The following is a 17,954-nucleotide window of genomic DNA, read 5'->3' on the forward strand; positions in this document are numbered from 1 at the left end:
AGGCCCCACTTCCTTAGACCAGCTCAATGGAGGTTAGGATTTCAACATGCGGCTTTTGGGGGGGTGGGGTGGGACAAATATTCAATCCATAACAACTGGTAATGGAGAACAGTGGTTAGATTAATAAAAAACTAACTTCTGGTTGCCTTTGAAGTATTTTTGCTTTTATGGTTGATTTAGGGTGTTCTTTCTGTGTCATTTACATCACTTCAAAGTTGTGTAGCCATCCATGAAGATCCACACAAGAATACACTCTGTACTCCTGAGTCTGTTTGTTGTTGAACAGGATTGCTCTCAGACCAAAAGAAGAAAAAAAAATTTTTTTAATCTAATGTTGATCTGGAGCTTACCTGGCAGTTGTTATTTTAGTGGTACACTTTCATAAGATCTTTCTTAAGTGTAGGAAGAAAATGTAAATTCCTTCCCACTTTCTAGCTAGATGGAAAACTTGAGTATTTAGTAAAAGGAAACAGAGATTTACAAAGTAGGACTATAAAATAAGAAACTAACCTTCATCAGTTATACAATAAAATTCAACCTCCACCCTTTGGCTGAATGATTATGCATATAATAGACGTCCTAGAAATGATTTAATTGGCTATAATACCTTCTTACTGTTTTACATATTTATACAGGTTACTGTTACTGTTTTAAAGAGAGAGAGCTTCAAATTAATGTGTTTGTTGACCACCCAGCTGTCTGGTAGTTATTTTTGAGTAAAGAATTAATGATACAACAGTCCCTTTCCAGAGGCTCTTGAGGAGTCTAGGGACACGTGTCTAATGTGCTGGAAAGAATTAGAGCAGAGGGATCCCTGGGTGGCGCAGCGGTTTGGCGCCTGCCTTCGGCCCAGGGCGCGATCCTGGAGACCCGGGATCGAATCCCACATCGGGCTCCCGGTGCATGGAGCCTGCTTCTCCCTCCGCCTGTGTCTCTGCCTCTCTCTCTCTCTCTGTGTGACTATCATAAATAAAATTAAAAAAAAAAAAAGAATTAGAGCAGAGATCATGTCCTTTTCCTGTCCCTGGGATTGTGGAACTCAAATGCTGAGTGTTGATCCCCAGAGAATACTTGAACCGTGAGATCATCCTCAACACTCTGAAGACTTGTCTTTCATGAACTTCATTTGGGCTTTAAAACCTTGACCTAAAAAAAAGAAATGAAAAGGCATTTGCTATAGAAGTACTTTAATGTCCACTCCATGTTTGAGTCTGTTACATATTGGGTCCCGTGTGACACATTTTATTTTCTCTAGAAGAAAGAAAAAAAGTATGTTTTCTATCTGCAAGTGTGAGAACTCTATACATTGGCCACCAGGAAGCTCTACAGTCTCCAACCACAATAGTGACTCTCATATCTATTATAACTGTAACATCTCTATGAGACTTAGTGGACTGTATAATGTTTTCTTTTATCCTCCTCAGCATGAAATTCTAATCTACCTCTTTTTTTTTTCTCACTCCATTTCATTCCTGCAACCATTTTGTTGCAGGTCTTTCTGGTAAGTCATCTGAAACTCTTAAAGCCTGATGATAATGTGTAAATAAATCAGCAAAAGTAAAGCACAAGGAACTAATCATAGAGATGCCATATTTGTCATTGGCCATATAAGAAAAAAAATGAAAAAAACTAGTTATTTCCTTTTTTTTTTTTTTAAGGAAATAGAAAATCACCTTGACAAGGACACAGAAGGGTATGATGTGGTGCTTGATGCAATAGACACCATGCAGCGAGTAGCCTGGCACATCAACGACATGAAGAGGAAGCACGAACACGCAGTCCGGTTACAGGTGAGCCCTCGAGATGGCAGCACTTGGCAGTGCTGTGGGGACACTGACTTCTTACCATCCTCTTTTTTTTTTTAAGATTTATTTATTCATTCATTCATTTGAGAGAGAGCACGAGAGCACCAGTCAGGGGGAAGGGGCAAAAGGGAGAGGGAGAAGCAGGTTCCCCACTGAGCAGGGAGCCCGACGCAAAGCAGGGCTCAATCTCAGGACCCCTGGACCACGACCAGAGCAGAAGGCAGACAGTCAACTGACTGAGCCACACAGGTGCCCCTACAATTTTCCAAATCAGATAGTAAGGCTGCTCAAGTATTGCATTTCATCCATGATCTTTATCATAAGTCTCCTTGATAAAGATCAGGATGTGGCTAATACTGATCACTGTTTAACATGGTATTTAAGACAAGTTACATTATAACTTTTAAACTAATAGTTTGCTCATGGCCCCTTCAATTACCCAAGTTAAAACTTGGAGTCTCCCACGCCCTTATCTTCTGTTATTTACAAATAAGTAATTCTTGTTGGAAGCAACTTTCTCTAAGCTATTGAAAGGGTTTTTAAGCCTCACTTCCTGTCTCACTAGTTAATGCAAACTTGTGGGTTGATATGTGTGTGGTATGGGGCAAGGCCTCGGAGAAAGGAGAGCTAAGGCTGGAAGCAGGTTCTTTGCAGTTCCACTTGCGGTGAGGCTCACCACTGCATGTTAGAGTCCTCATTTCTAAAATAAGACATACAAGAGGAAGAGGTTTGCTAAGACTCCTTCCAACACCAAGCTTTTGGACCCTAACTCCTTGGAGACATTTGATAAATGTTAAGCCAATGATCATGTCCCAGGCACTATTGAAAAACAAAAGGATGGGGCACTTGGGTGGCCGAGTCAGTTAAGTGTCCGCCTTTGGCTCAGGTTATGATCTCGGGGTCCTGGGACCACGCCCCGTGTCAGGCTCCCTGCTCAGCGAGGAGTCTGCTTCTCCCTCCACCGCTCCCCACCCTGCTTGTACTCACTCCCTCTTAAATAAATAAATATAACCTTTAAAAAATTTTTTTAAATAAAAACAAAAGGTCATATGGAGCTAGAGGCTGGTCACAGGGCCCTGTGTGAGCCTGAAGTGAGACCTAAAAGCCCAGGGTGACTCCACACTGCAGGGTGCGTATGCCAAGCTCAAGATACATTATTCAGCTCATAAATTTAAACAAAACTCTAGGATTTACCTACCTATGGACAGCCAGGATGTAGAGTGATGCAATTGATTCTCACAAATCAAGGAAAGACAGCATTCTCATCTTCTAGGCCATGTCTCGTTTCTGTAATAGAAAAGGTTTAGTGTGTCATCATCATCCACATGTTCTGTGGACATAGGATCCATTGAATATTCAGAAATGACTAAATGACTGGTTTTTTTAAAAACCTTATAAGTCAGTTTGGCATTCTGAAGACACTGCTAAGTCAGTCCCTGGCTCAGACTTTGATCTCCATTTCTACTTTCAACCAGTGAAATTTTGGGTTGTCCTGTGAACTGCTTAATTAAATGCTGTGTGTGAATACTTTTGTTTTTCAAAAACGAAAGTCATCTTCCTTAAAAAACATTGATATGGATGTACAGTAAATTCCAAAGATACTTCAAAGTTTTCTGTTTACATTTATCAAGTACCATTAAGAACGCTGGTGATAAAGTTCATTTCCTTTCCCAACATAAATGGGAATAAATCGGGAGATTTCTTAAGATGTATCTTATGTGATTTCTCACAAGCTTTAGTTCTGAGTTACTTATATGTAGTATGGACTTCGGTTTCTGGAAGGTTTGCACATGAATAGTTCTGAAGGTTTTGGCACAGAAAATATGAGTAAAAATGTCAAAAGAAGGATAACTTCTCTGGAAGATCACATACCTGTGGCCTCTTTACCCAGCTATTTTTTTCTAAGATTTTATTTATTTATTCATGACAGACACAGAGAGAGGCAGAGACATAGAGGGATAAGCAGTCCCTGTGGGGAGCCCAATGGTAGACTCAATCCCAGGATCAAAACCTGAGCCAAAGGCAGATGCTCAACCACTGAGCCACCCAGGTGCCCCTTTACCCAGCTTTTGAGAGATATAACTACTGTTCACCAGTAGATGATGGTGAAGATGGATTATCAGGGAATGGAAATAAGTAATTGGCAACTCATCAGTGAACAACTTGATTCATTTCTGTTAACCCTTAAGTGACAGCACCCATAAATGTGGATTTAGATCATGGATCATTAGACACCACTGGACACCAAATAGATCCGTTAGACTCCATCATAGGTATTTAGACACCATTCTTGAGACTCAGCAAATGGGCCAGCTTTTCCTTGCTGTCACATCTTCCCACCTCCCTTTTAATCACACAGAATGGTCACTTTTTCAGGAGATCCAGAGTCTGCTCACCAACTGGAAGGGGCCAGACCTGACCAGCTATGGGGAACTGGTGCTCGAAGGAACCTTTCGCATCCAGCGGGCCAAGAATGAGCGGACACTCTTCCTCTTTGACAAGCTGCTGCTCATCACAAAGAAGAGAGATGACACGTTTACATACAAAGCTCACATCCTTGTAGGTTCAAGTGCTGGTCCTGGGGAAGGGCTTCATTCCAGTCTCTTCCAAGTGCACCTCACCGTCTCTCTGCTCTCCCCCTCAGTGTGGCAACCTCATGCTGGTGGAAGTGATACCTAAGGAGCCACTCAGCTTCAGCGTCTTCCACTATAAGAACCCAAAGCTGCAGCACACAGTCCAGGTAACAGCAGAGCCCTCACCTCCCTACAGGGTTCACTCTTGGCAATGATGAGCACCGTGTGCCAGCCAGCCCTTCCAGAGCCTTCTGGCCACACGATGTATTTCCCATCTTGCCAGAGGGTTTATCAGAGGGTCTGACTTTTGTGAGTGGTAGAGGCATGAGTTGTCTGACTGTCCACATTGCCTTCTGGCAGGCTAAATCCCAGCAGGACAAACGCCTCTGGGTTCTTCACCTGAAGAGACTGATCCTGGAGAACCATGCGGCTAAGATTCCGGCTAAGGTAAGACAATGGGGTCAACAAACAATAGAGTGTGAAGGAATTCAAGTCCTAGAAGGCAGCCTGACAGGAATAAATGTTCAACTTCAAAATAAAGAAAACTGAGAGAGAGAATACATATGGGATCAACTAAACCTATCAGGTATATTAAGAAGATTCACATATAGGGAGATTGTCAAAGGTTTTTTGGATATATTTTTTAAGGATTTATTTATTTTAGAGAGAGAGAGAAAGCAATGAGGGGGAGGGGCAATGGGAGAGGGAGAGAATCGTCAAGCAGACTCCCCACTCAGCCTGTAGTCCAGTGCAGGGCTTGATCCCAGGGCCCTGAGAGCATGACCTGAGCGGAATGCTGAACTGACTGAGCCACCCAGGTGCTCAGGGTTTTATTGTTGTTGTTGTTTTTATATTTTCTTTTTGGGCTTGAGCAAGTTAAAAATAAGGAAAAGTCTATAAGAAAATTTCTAAGGAATTAGTAGAATGTAGTTGTGAGGAGTATTCAAAACAACACTAAGCACCTATTGTGAATAGAGCTAGCTTAAGTTTTGTGGGAGTGCTCAGAAAAGAAGGTACAGACTCATCTGTGAAGGAGTTTGTAGCCATATATAAAAGGCTAGGGAGCTAGCCATATATAAAACAAACTGCTAACGAGGATGAATTAATAGAGGTACAAGCCAAGTGTTATGGAAGGATAAAGTGTTCAGTGACAGTTAAGCTTGGGAAGGAAGGAAATACGTTTTAGCTCAGTCTTGAAGGATGAGGAATATTTTTAGTAAGTGGAAGAAGAGGAAAACCAAATTGAGGGAATAGCATAAACATAAAGAGATACAAATGTGTGTACCATGTTCACAGCACAGAGATGGTGCCTAGGTGGAAGGGCTGAGTCCTGAGGAGATGGAGTAGGCGGTGAGGCTGGAGAAGTAGAAAGCACACACTAAGGAGTGCTCTGCTGGACTGAGAGGTCTTTGAAGACTCACACTAAGGAGTCTGATTGTATCGGTGGTAGGAAACTACTGAAGGCTTTGGAGGAAGGGGATGGCATGGCCGCCCCTATTTTTTTTAATTTATTTTTTATTGGTGTTCAATTTACCAACATACAGCATGGTCGCCCCTATTTTCTGAGAGTGTAACTTTAGGGATAGTGTGATAAATGAGCTGAAGGAGTGACACTGGAGGGAGGAGAAGAATTAGCAAGCCACCATCATGGGCTAGAAAAGAGATGAGGGGTGCTTGCAGGGAGCCCTAGCCACCGAGGGGAGCAGAGGCAAAAGCTCTCGCAGAGGCAGAGGGAATAGTATGTGGCCCAGCAGGTGCATGAGGAGAGAGAGAAATAGGAGTCAGGGATGAGTCAGGGGTTGGGCCCAGAGGACGGTGTTGAGTTCTGAGCTAAGCTGCCAAGGGGAGGACCGGGTTGGGTGGGAGCAAGCAGGAGCTCTCAGTGTTGCGTGTGAGGAGGCGAGTCAGCCCAGGTGGAAATTCCGGTCTCGTGAGCTGCCAATCCAGAGGCTCTTGACGCAGACAGTAATTGCAGCCCTGAGCTTGGATAGGATGGCCTATAAATGTGTGTGAAGGGAAGAACCCCTGGGAATCGCAACACCTAAGTGATCTGCAAGCAGGTGGAGACTTCAAGAATCAGCAGGGGAGAGTGACCAAGGAGGCAGTAGGAGAACCGAGGGAGAAAGGTGTGGTGACAAAGAAAAGAAAGGATTTCAAAGAGGGAGAGGCTAACAGCAGGCCCAAGTGCTGCGGCTGTCACAACAGATTCAAACAGAAACAGATCTTCAGTTTGGCAAGTCAGGGAGAGTTTGCAGTGCATTGAAAAGTGGAAATGAGGGGCGCCTGGGTGGCTCAGTGGTTGATCATCTGCCTTTGGCTCAGGCTCAGTGGTTGATCATCTGCCTTTGGCTCAGGTGGTGATCCCAGGGTTGATCACGATCCCAGGGTCGATCACATCACAATCCCAGGGATCGAGTACTGCATCCGGCTTCCCACAGGGAGCCTGCTTCTCCCTCTGCCTGTGTCTCTGCCTCTCTCTGTGTGTCGCTCATGAATAAATAAATGAAATCTTTAAGAGAGAGAAAAAGAAAGAAAGAAAAAGGAAAGAAAGAAAGAAAGAAAGAAAGAAAGAAAGAAAGAAAGAAAGAAAAAGAAAGAAGAGAAAGAAAGAAAGAAAGAAAGAAAGAAAGAAAAGAGAAAGAGAGAGAGAAAGGAGGGAGGGAGGATGGAGGGAGGAAGGAAGGAAGTGAAGGAGTGGCAGGGTACTGGGTGCAAACTTCTTTAACAGAGTTCAGAAAAGATACAGGTGGTGGTTTGAGAGAGATGAGATCAAAGCAAGACATTTGGTGTAGGTGACGAACACAGTGGACACGACAGTGGTCCGTGGGAGGAAAAAGGGAAGGAGAGCATAACGATACGTGAGGGGGCTGCTCTTTAGCGTCCACCCTGGGGTGCCAAGAGGGTAGGATCGGGAGTGCTGGGGGAGAGAAGAGTCTGGGAAGGTGGAAATCTCCTTCGCAGAGCTGGGAAAGAAGAAAGATGAGACAGGATAGAGAACCTTTGAGCTGGACTTGAGTGAAGGTAAAGAGTTGGTGAAGAGTTGGCTTTCACTGGAGTTGGTGACGGTGTCGTGTGTCTGGGGGGAGCCCAGGTGGGTCTGGGCACCTGAGGGAAAGTGGAAAAGCTCAGAATACTTGCTGAGGGAAATGCAGGGATGACTAAAATAATTTGTGCATCTAAGACCTGAATGAAGGGGGTCACCATGGATTAGTGTGATGTGGTCATTTAGAAATCCACTCAGTGGGGCGCCTGGGTGGCTCAGTTGGTTAATCATCTGCCTTTGGCTCAGGTCATGATCCCGGGGTCCTGGGATCGAGTCCCGGATCAGGCTCCCTGCTCAGTAGGGCATCTGTTTCTCCCTCTCCCTGCCACCCCCCTTGTTTGTGTGCATTCTCTTGCTCTCTCTCTCTCTCTCCGTCAAATAAACAAATTTAAAAATCTTTTAAGAAATAAAAAGGAAGAAAGAAATCCACTCAGCAAGTTGGAAACTAGTGCTGAGGAAGTACAGTGCAGGGGGTTCCCCGAGGTGAGGCTCAGCAGAGCTACTCTGTAGTGGAAGGAAGTTCAGTGGCACAGAGGGAACCAGCCAATCTGCACAGTTGCACCACCGAGCAGGATTTCCAGGCTGAGCTGAGAGTGCAGCCCATGGGGAGAATAGGCACATGAAGGACTGCTGGCATGAAGAGTCCAAGAACTGGCTCAGCAGGAGTTAAAAGTGGGAAGATGGAAATGCAGAGGGTCTGTAAGAGACTTAGAGTCCCTGTCTCTGAGTCCAAGCAGTTCTGGTGCTAGGGTCCTGGGGGCTGCTGTGATTGTGTGTCGCTGATCCAGTGTGGAAGGCAAGATCAACAGAGATAAAGTGGCAAGGAGCTATGGTGAGAGCGGAGGATGGATGGTCCACGTGGATGGTGAAACGCTCCTTGCTGGCTGGGGGAGGAGTGACGCGGAGCAGAAGGTGGGATAGGGGGCATGAGAATAGAACTTGGGAGGGAAATAAGGAACGGGGACATTTCTGAGAAAGGAGAGTCTATGTTGCTGTGTATATTGAAAAGCGTTTGAATCTTATCCTCAGGGGCTGTCAGCATTGATCTCGTGTCCAGGAAATGAATGTGCATAGGTGTGTGCTTTGTGTTAGGCATGAGTCTCATTTCATCAGGGTGTTACGAGGTGTAAGGTAACTCATGCACAGAAGTGATTGTGTTTTCTTCATGGTTAGTTATTGGGTTGCTGGCCCTGTGCCGTGGAATGCCCTTCTGAGCAATGACAAAGTGTCTTTGATATGCCCCACCTATGGTTCACCTGTCTCCTGGGAAAATCAGAGCTGCCAGAGGATTCTGAAAGGCCATTACGAAACCAGACTAGCTTGCATACCTGTCCTCTTTCTCCCATGCAAGATGTGTGTATTCCAGGCAGTTTTCCCTTTATGCCTTAAAATGGTTCATATATATAGTCACAATAGAATTGCCCTTTTTAACCCAAATTCCTGACCCTTTTAGAATCTAAACATTGCTTTTTTCAGGTACAACTTCTTGAGCACACACACAATGTGCTACTTTATATTTCGCCCTCAGCAAAACACCTTCTGAGAAAGTCTTATTCTCCCCATCTTAGAGGAATAAAAGCTCAGTGACATTAAGGTGCACTGCCCAAGATTACGCAACTAGTAAATGACTGAGCCTGAGTCAAACCCAGGTCTGTCTGGGTGCAGAGAGCAAGTCTTAGCCACATTGCTCCCAGTGGCAATGAAAATACATCTATTTAATATATTTTATCCACTATGATGTTATAATAATTTTCTATTTGATTGAAACAGATTTATTAAGCTGAACTTTTCACTTCTTTCTCCAAGATTTTTCCGTAAATTTTTTTCTCCAAAGCTTTTAAAATCTGTTTATTCCTCTTAAATAAAAGAAACACATAATGAGAATTCTTGTAAACATCAAAAAACACATCACCGGTCTGACACTATTACCACAAGCTGTTGGAAATTCCTTTGTGTGGCTCCCAACCTCCTTCTGGTCCTTTAATTCAGTGATGGTCCCTGGCTGACTCCTAGAGGAAAATGTGGGAATAGTACTTTTCTGAAATTAAAGGTCACGACAGGATAAAAAAAAAAAAACTGAGTTCTTAGTTCTTAAAGTCTGCATATATAGATAACCAGGAAACTTCTTGGAACTAGCCATTTTATTTATTCATATAGGTGGTATATAAACACACTCTCATCTAGATTGAGAACAAAGATAAAAGGAGAGACTTTTGCATTTTATCTATTCACCTGGATCTGTAAATGCACTTCACAGAAATCAAGCTCACATCTGCACTTGAAATTAATTCCAACTAGTAATCTCAAACTCTGACTATATGATAAAAATATCAGTGTTCTAAAAATCTAACCATTTGTTTTTTCAAGCTTAAGATGATTGCATCAAGGCTTTTTTTTTAACCTCTCTTTTTTTTTTAACTAAATATTATCATTTAGCCTAAATATCTTTGCTATCCCAGATTGTGGCAAAATACAAGTGCAATTATTTGTGAGATGATTTTTTAGCCCAATGTTTGTAGGCTAAGTTATATGACCTTTCAACAAAGAAAGTGACATGAGGGAGCAAGAAAGCCTACATAAAGTAATTTTTCCCCCTCTTTGAATCCTCAGGCAAAATGATTTGCTTTAGAGTAACTAACAATCTTCCTTATATTTCCCTAAACATTAATAATATTGGCAGCAGTAACAATAAAAAGAAGCTTCAAGACATTAAAGCTGTGAAGGTTGGGGTTGAGGTGGGGAGATGTATGAAGGAAGCCAGAGTGGAGGTATACCTGGGCCAGGCCCTTGGCAGATGGGTGGTAACTTCTCCGGATTGAGTGCACATCATCTGGGTCTAGTAGCAACCCTGAAAGGTAGGTCCTGTCTTGCCATTTGTGGCTAATGAAACACATCCAGCTATGAAAGCACCCAGCCAGGTAAGCAGCAGAGGTGGCATCACAAAGTACATCCTCAGGACCCTCCCCCACACCCACACCACAGCTCCTTCTAGGGAGATTTTAGGGCAGAGGTGGTAGTTGCAGGGGTGCTGTAGGGAGCCAGAAGAGTTAAGCTAAGGATAATCACATAGCATTTGGAAGGAGGAAAACAGGAAACTTCTAGCAACCTGTTTTGCAACAATTCAAAATAGTTATAAGGCCCCAGTGATTTGGAGAAGGCTAGTGGTATATAGGTCCTAGGCCCTATCCCTAGTTCAGTAGATCAAGGTTGGGTTCAGTAGATCAGGGTTGGGTAACAGGAATCTACATCTTATAATGAGCTGACCAGGAATGCCTGGGTGGCTCAGTGGCTGAGTGTCTGCCTTTGGCTCAGGTCGTGATCCTGGGATGGAGTCCCACATCTGGCTTTCTGTGTGGAGCCTGCTTCTCCCTCTGCCTATGTCTCTGCCAACCTCTCTCTCTGTCTCTCATGAACAAATACACACACACACACACACACACACACACACACACAAACATATATGTAGAATGAGGTAACCAACAGATGCTAATGATCAGCCAGGTTTTAGAAACTTTACTGAAAGGCTTCCCTCTCCCTCTCCTTCCTTCCTCTCCTTTTCCCTCTCCTTCTGTCTCTCCCTGTCTCTCTGTCTCTTCCTCTCCCTCTCCCCTTCTCCCCTTCTCCCCTTGCCTCCTTCCAGATGAAGACTTTAAGCTTAGCTCTAGTGCAATTGTGTAGCACCTATTGCTCACCAGGAGGATGCTCATCTGTTTGAAGCCCTTAACTATGTGTTAGTGCCTAAAAGAAATAGTTCTTTAAAGCTTTTCCAAAAAATCCCTTATTCAGGTGGATAAGACCTATATTATTATTGGTAGTTTAAAGAAGAAACAGAAAGTAATTGCAATTATAGCTATACTTTCTTTCTTTCAGGCCAAGCAAGCAATACTTGAAATGGATGCCATTCGTAAGTTTTGTTTTTTTTTTTTAATACAATTTGAAATTTTCCTGTCTACTTGCATCTATCATATTTTCTAGCTTAAAGTTTATTTTTAAAAAATGTCAACTGTAAGAAAGGAGCGGTTCTCTATTCACTTTTAATAGAAGAGCTCGCAGATGGTGTAATCTCTTCCTAACACATTGACTTGTTTGTACATTGATTTTACCTGGTTTATCTGTGACTCACCTGATGACTGGCCATGGGTCTAGATCTCTGTGTCAACTAAGAATGTCAGATATGCTGCTAGGGTCAATTCTTACCCTCCCCTCTGCCACCACCAAATATTAAAGCTTCACATACACTTCCTACCACACCCCATCAGAGGAAAATCTCTGTTGATTACCTGTAAGAATCATGCCAACAGGATAGTTAATGGTTTCCCTGATGCAGCACAGATTTCAAAACATAACTGCCCCACATATGTGATTGTATGTCTGGGCTTATAAAACAGGCAGAAAATAAATACAAGTGAGGTCTTTCCTACAAAATAAAACCTCATTCAACATCATTTATCACATCCTTGTTATCTCCCAGATTAAATAGGAATCAGAGGCATTAAAGACTTACAACCAAGTCTAACAAAAACTTTTAAGGTATTTGAAATAACTTACTCTTGAGGAATCATTCCCCAGGTGCGAACACCAATTGGCACACCCTCCACACAGCTGGTGGTTAACTCTCCAGGGGAAACAAGAAGCATTAGTGAGGTAGAAAGATGAACCCCCCCCTCACCCAGCACCATGTAGCTAAGATCCCCCATTTCACTGTCCAGCAGCTCCTGAGAGATGACATGAGTCATCTCAGAAGGCTAGGCTGGGGCCCGCTGCCCTGTCTTTTCCAAATCCCCCCATTTTATTCAGCAGAAAGCTCTTTAAGATTTTTTGTTTTTAATAAAAACACTCTAAAGAGAAAGTAACGTCATAGATGGGCATGTTAGACTTAAGAGGAAGATGAGACTCTGAAGGAGTCTGCTCTTTTTATGACTGACATCATTTAACAGAATCAAGTCCTTACCCCCAGCCTCTGAGCTAATTCATGGACACCAATGAGGTTCTGTGAGTGCACAGAATGATTTCAAGCCACTAATTGGTACCACACGCCTTTCTTCCAGGCCCAGGACTAGGCCAGAGTAACCCAGCCTGGGAAAATCACCTCATTTGCCCTACCTTGACTTTGGACTTGGCCGGGTATGAGCAGAGTAGGCCAGTCCATTGGGCCAAATGACCTCATTTATGTAACTTTGCTACGGACTTTGAACAAATGTGTGTGGTCTTTACAATCCTCAGAACATTCTCGAACTTTAGACACCCTTGAAGAAGCTGAACCCTCTTACAGCCACATCCTAAAATTGTTTACCCTCAGGTTTCAGATGTTCAATGAAAGTGCTAGAGGATTAGATCCAAATTTCTTTCTTTTTCTTTCTTTCTTTTCTTTTTTCTTTTTTTTTTTTTTTTTTAAAGTGGGTTCCTTGTTGGGCAAGGAGCGGGGCCTGAACTCACAACCCTGAGATCAAGACCTGAGTTGAGATCAAGAGTCTGATGATTAATCAGATAAGCCAGCCCGGTGCCCCTAGACCTGATTTTCTTAATCTGCAGTCTGTGTATCCCTTAGATAGATAGAGGCATAAACTATGAAATTAAATGAAAATCCCTTTTCTGGTAAGAGAATCTAAAGCATTCATCAATGTTGAAAAGAGTATTATCTAGAAAAGTATTAAGAGTCACTCTACTGGAGGACAGCTTCCATAGAGTAGGAGTAGTTCAACATCCTCCACCACCAAGCCAGACAGAGAAATTGTTCTTTGATTGAATTCTCCAGGTCGCTTTGCACTGAGAGTCTCTGTTGTGGCCCATCACCACAGGCAGCCTGTCAGGGGCCTTGTTGACAAGTTCAGCTGCAGTGATGTTTATTTTAATAGAATTTTCTGACCTCTGGGGGTCATCAAGTTGCAGATGATCCTGCACGGCAGTAGGAGATTAACCACACCATATACATCTTAATAAAGTTCCTACTAAGGGTAAAGATGCGATTATGGCCCTGTTAATGCATGAAAAAGGAGAATACATAGGGAATGTGTATGCCTGTGTGTGTGTGTGTGTGTGTGTGTGTGTGTGTGTGTAAGAGAGAGCCCGAGAGAGCACATGTGTGCAAGAAGGGCAGCTTACCTTGCTGACAGACTTCTGAAAGTGTTAACATAAATGAAAAGTCCTGTGATACATATTCAAGGTCAGCTGTGGGGAGATTTTTTTTTTAAGATTTTATTTATTTATTCATGAGAGATAGAGAGAGAAAGAGAGAGAGAGGCAGAGACACAGGCCGAGGGAGAAGCAGGCTCCATGCAGGGAGCCGGACGTGGGACTCGATCCCGGGACCCCGAGACCATGCCCTGGGCCGAAGGCAGTGCTCAACCACTGAGCCACCCGGGCTTCCCAAAAGGAGAGATCACACCAAGTCTGATGAAAAAGAATAAAGTCCTAGAAACCCAAAACAAGTTGTACCGATCTTCTGAGAAGTCACCGAACACCTCATTATTACGGTGCCTGTGGTTATCTTTGCAGATTATCCCGGTTTCTGTTACAGTCCTGAGGGAGAGACGAAAGCATTGTGTGGTTCTAAAGATGGTTCGGCTCCGTATCGGCTGAGAAGAAAATCTGGTAAATAGGATGCTGTGATCAAAATTTAAGAATCTGGCGGGGGTGGGCGGGGGGGCAAGCAGTGAAACATCCTTTCAGTCTGACTGTCAGGCTTTCATTCTAAACGTTTCTACATAACCCTCTATTTCCTGGGGAATATAAAACGTACCAATCAACTAGTTTCGCTTTGCATAGCATCTTACCACTAGCATGCAGGTACTGAAAGCCTATTGACTAAGACTGGGGGAAATGATATCCTATAAATGGCACACACAAAAGATTATTCAAACCTAAACCTTTAGCCTGTGCTTGCTGAACCAGGCTCCTTGTAGTGTTCTCTTAGCCCTCAGATATTTTTGTCATTTGAATCAGTATCTCTTGAGTACCTACCTAACACCTCCTGCACTGCACCGAGGACAGGGAGTGTAAGAATAAATAATACACGTGACTCCTTCTTAGGAGGTGATAGTTCAATGCGAGACTCAAAAAGGGTGAACAAGAACCAGTCTGCATAATGGACTGCGGTAGAGGTTGAGTGCAAGGAAGCTTAGAGAGAGATAAAGCAAAGAGAGGGGGCATTAACTCTCTAGGAGAGAGAAGGCTTCCCAGAGCAGAGAACCTGGGATGGAGTCTGGGAGCTGAGGAGGCAGATTGGGCAGGAATAGCACATGCAAAGACCCTGAGATTTGAGCCAGCACACCTTAGAGCAGACCTCTATTGCCAGTTGTTTGGCCTGGCTGGAACATGGGATGGAGCTATGGGTGGAGGTGGAGGTGTGCAAGGTAAATCAGAAAGAGAAATGGTTGGAGCTACAGAAGGTATGGGCTTGATCCTGCAAGCTACAGAAGGATTTTCAGCAATAAAGTGTTTGCCTTTTAAAAAGAGAATTCTGGCTTGATGTGGAAACTGAAGTAGGCTGTCCATCTAGTCTGGAGGAGAGATGATAAAGGCCTGGATTAAGACAGTGATGAATGGGTTGGCAGGGGAAGGAAGAATGTTGAGATCCCATCGGACTGTGATGGAGGAAAACAGGAGAAATTTAGAATGATGTCCTGAGAGCTAACTTGGGTGGGTAATGTCCATGACAACCAAGATAAGAACTTGGACGAGGGGTGCTTGGGTGGCTCAGCGGTTGAGCATCTGCCTTTGGCTCAGGGTGTGATTCCCCCTGCGAGGATTGAGATCCACATCATGCTCCCTGTAAGAAGCCTGCTTCTCCCTCTGCCTATGTCTCTGCCTCTTTCTTTGTGTCTCTCATGAATACATAAATAAAATAAAATATTATTTAAAAAAAAAGAACATGGATGAAAGAACAGTTATAGGGGAGACTGGTGAGTTTGAGGCGTGTTAGGTTTGCTCAGTCTGCAGGCACCTTGGGGGAATCACCAGATTGATTGATTGTTAGCATTAGAGGTCTGAGGCTCAGGAGAGGGGTCCGGCTTAAGGATATAAAATTGAACACTGTCACCCTGTATGTGGTAGGTAAAGTTCGGGAAATTGCTCTACTAGTTGTGGGTAGGGTAGTTTTCCGTTATGGGACTCCTTATTGCGCAGCTTAAATTCTATCCTACATTTTAGTCAGAGAGAATGTCTTGCTGTTAAGTGTCTCTAAGTGACAGGGATTCAGGTATATTTAATTTTAAATAGTGTCTAGAGCCCAAATAATTTGCTCAAATAATTTAAAAGAAAAAAACTTTGATTTGGTTTTGCAAATGATGCTCGCCTTATTTTTTCCCCTAGAACCTTCCTCAAGATCACATAAAGTTTTGAAGACGAGTGGTAAGTCCTAAAATATCTTTTCTTTTTCATTCTTGCTGATATCCACTGAGTCAAACCATACAAAAGCATAAACACCATATAAATTGACAGATTTTATTAACTTCTATAAGTAGTAGAGCCCCATTATATAATGTAAAGCCAAATGACATAAAATATCTGTAATGTAGATAACTGGTATAAAAATATTAATATCACTATTATGTAAAGAAATTCCGTATGTCAAAGAGAAGAGACAAAGGACTCTCTTTTAAAGGGCAGAGGGGCATCTGGGTGGCATAGTCGGTTAAGCATCCAACTCTTAGTTTCAGCTCAGGTCATGATCTCGTGGTCAGGGATTGAGCCCTGCATCAGGCTCCACACTCAGTTCAAAGTCTGCTTCAGATTCTCCCTCTCTCAAATAAATAAATATTTTTAAATAGATAAAAATCAAAGGCAAAGAATGTAATTGGGCAGTTTCACAGAAAAAAAACACAAATCATGAATAAAATTTATAAATGGTCACTCAAGTTAGTAATCTGAAAAATCATTTAAATACATTTAAAGGAGATAGAGAAGGGAAAGCTATAAGCTCAACCAAAAAAATATAGAAAAACAGGCACTCCAAAATGAATAGTGTATAAATATCTGCAACCCTTGTGGAGCAAAATTTGGTAATGCCCATTTAAATTTAAAATACACATTTACTCCTGACTCAACAATTTCCCTTTTTTCACCTTTATAAATTTCACAGTGTACACTTCCTATATATAAGTGCTCCCCCAAGTGTGGCTAGATCCAAGTGTGTGTGTTCTCTGCAGCACATAAAATGCCCATCAAGTAGGAAAGAGTCCAGTAAATTGTGGTATATCCTGGAATACTATGTGGAATATTCTGTAGTAGTCAAAAAGAATGGAATACCTCTCTACCTACTGACAAGTGTGTCCACATATATTTAGCAGGAAATACAATGCTGCATATTGCACTTTTATTTTAAAAACAAAACCATGCATTGTGGTGGGCTAGGGCCAGTGGGTATGGGAACTGGGAAGAGGACCATCAAACTGCTATAAGTATGGTAACTTCCACAAGGTGGGATTTGCGGAGAGGAATCGATCACTGTTTTCTTGATATGCTTTCATAATTAAACAGTGTTGAAAGATGAGCCACATGTCATTGAGGTATCTGAAGGGGAGTCTGTCAGGATGTGGCTAGGTACACCTTGTGTTTAAGTGACTTTCATGGCTTAGGGCATGTACTTCAGATAATACATATTTGGGGGGAAGACTTTGAAACTTATTAACATGAACTAGTCTGTTGCCCTCAGGGATTAAGAAAGGTACTTGACACTCAGATGTATGTAAGGTTTTTTCTTTTTTACATATACTACAGGCTATATAACAAGGATAACTGAGAGACATTTTCTGAAAATGAAGTCTAAAGGCCCCCAATGCCTCTTGGGCTTCAGTTATTGACAAGTTTTAAAATCCTATAAAATAGGGGTACTTACATATGCATGCAGTACATTTTTAATCCTTAAAATTAATTCTTTTAAAATCTTTTATTTTTCAGAAACAGCACAAGACATCCAAAAGGTAAACACTATTACATTTCTTATTTTGAAATGTTTACTTAGGCACCCCATATAGATACCCTTATATATCTCACCCCCCCGTATTCCAAATGTAAGCAATTATTTTACAATTTGAGATGGATTTAAGTAACGATTCATCCTTATAACCTCCCTCTTCCTCTGGCTTCATTTCTCAGAACTAAGGTAATGATCTCTTCATCCCCCTCTCACCTCAAAAGCTGTAAGGTTTCCTAGGGTGTACTACACATATCCTAAGGACTAGTGTGACGCACCCCACATTGCCCTGCACCTCTAAGCATGTAAGACCAAGGCTCCTGCCTCCCGAATGTTGCCTCTTATCAGAACATCAGCCTTTGGTCATAGAGATCCCCTTCTAAGAATATGGGCTGGCTACTAGTATGAGAAGCATGATGAGAAGTATAATGAAACTTCATCATATGAAGTTTGGACTTTTCTTCCTCGGATAAAAGGTTAGGAGAGGGGATCCCTGGGTGGCACAGCGGTTTGGCGCCTGCCTTTGGCCCAGGGCGCGATCCTGGAGACCCGGGATCGAATCCCACATCGGGCTCCCGGTGCATGGAGCCCGCTTCTCCCTCTGCCTGTGTCTCTGCCTC

General features: G+C 42.9%; 1 protein-coding gene across 3 annotated transcripts in view; it reads left to right on the forward strand.

Annotated features, from left to right (window-relative positions):
- The window catches only part of PLEKHG1 (pleckstrin homology and RhoGEF domain containing G1), a 232,597-nt gene that overhangs the window by 200,327 nt on the left and 14,316 nt on the right, over positions 1 to 17,954 (forward strand). For all 3 annotated transcript variants that reach the window (XM_041744846.1, XM_041744847.1, XM_041744848.1), the window contains 8 exons: positions 1,659 to 1,790; positions 4,182 to 4,364; positions 4,450 to 4,545; positions 4,739 to 4,825; positions 11,292 to 11,325; positions 13,917 to 14,012; positions 15,732 to 15,770; positions 17,319 to 17,341. In XM_041744846.1, coding sequence (XP_041600780.1) covers positions 1,659 to 1,790; positions 4,182 to 4,364; positions 4,450 to 4,545; positions 4,739 to 4,825; positions 11,292 to 11,325; positions 13,917 to 14,012; positions 15,732 to 15,770; positions 17,319 to 17,341 — 690 coding nt within the window. The remainder of the gene's footprint in view (positions 1 to 1,658; positions 1,791 to 4,181; positions 4,365 to 4,449; positions 4,546 to 4,738; positions 4,826 to 11,291; positions 11,326 to 13,916; positions 14,013 to 15,731; positions 15,771 to 17,318; positions 17,342 to 17,954) is intronic.

The sequence above is a fragment of the Vulpes lagopus genome, chromosome 2 (genome assembly GCF_018345385.1).
Source record: "Vulpes lagopus strain Blue_001 chromosome 2, ASM1834538v1, whole genome shotgun sequence".
In the NCBI taxonomy this organism is placed as follows: Eukaryota; Metazoa; Chordata; class Mammalia; order Carnivora; family Canidae; genus Vulpes; species Vulpes lagopus.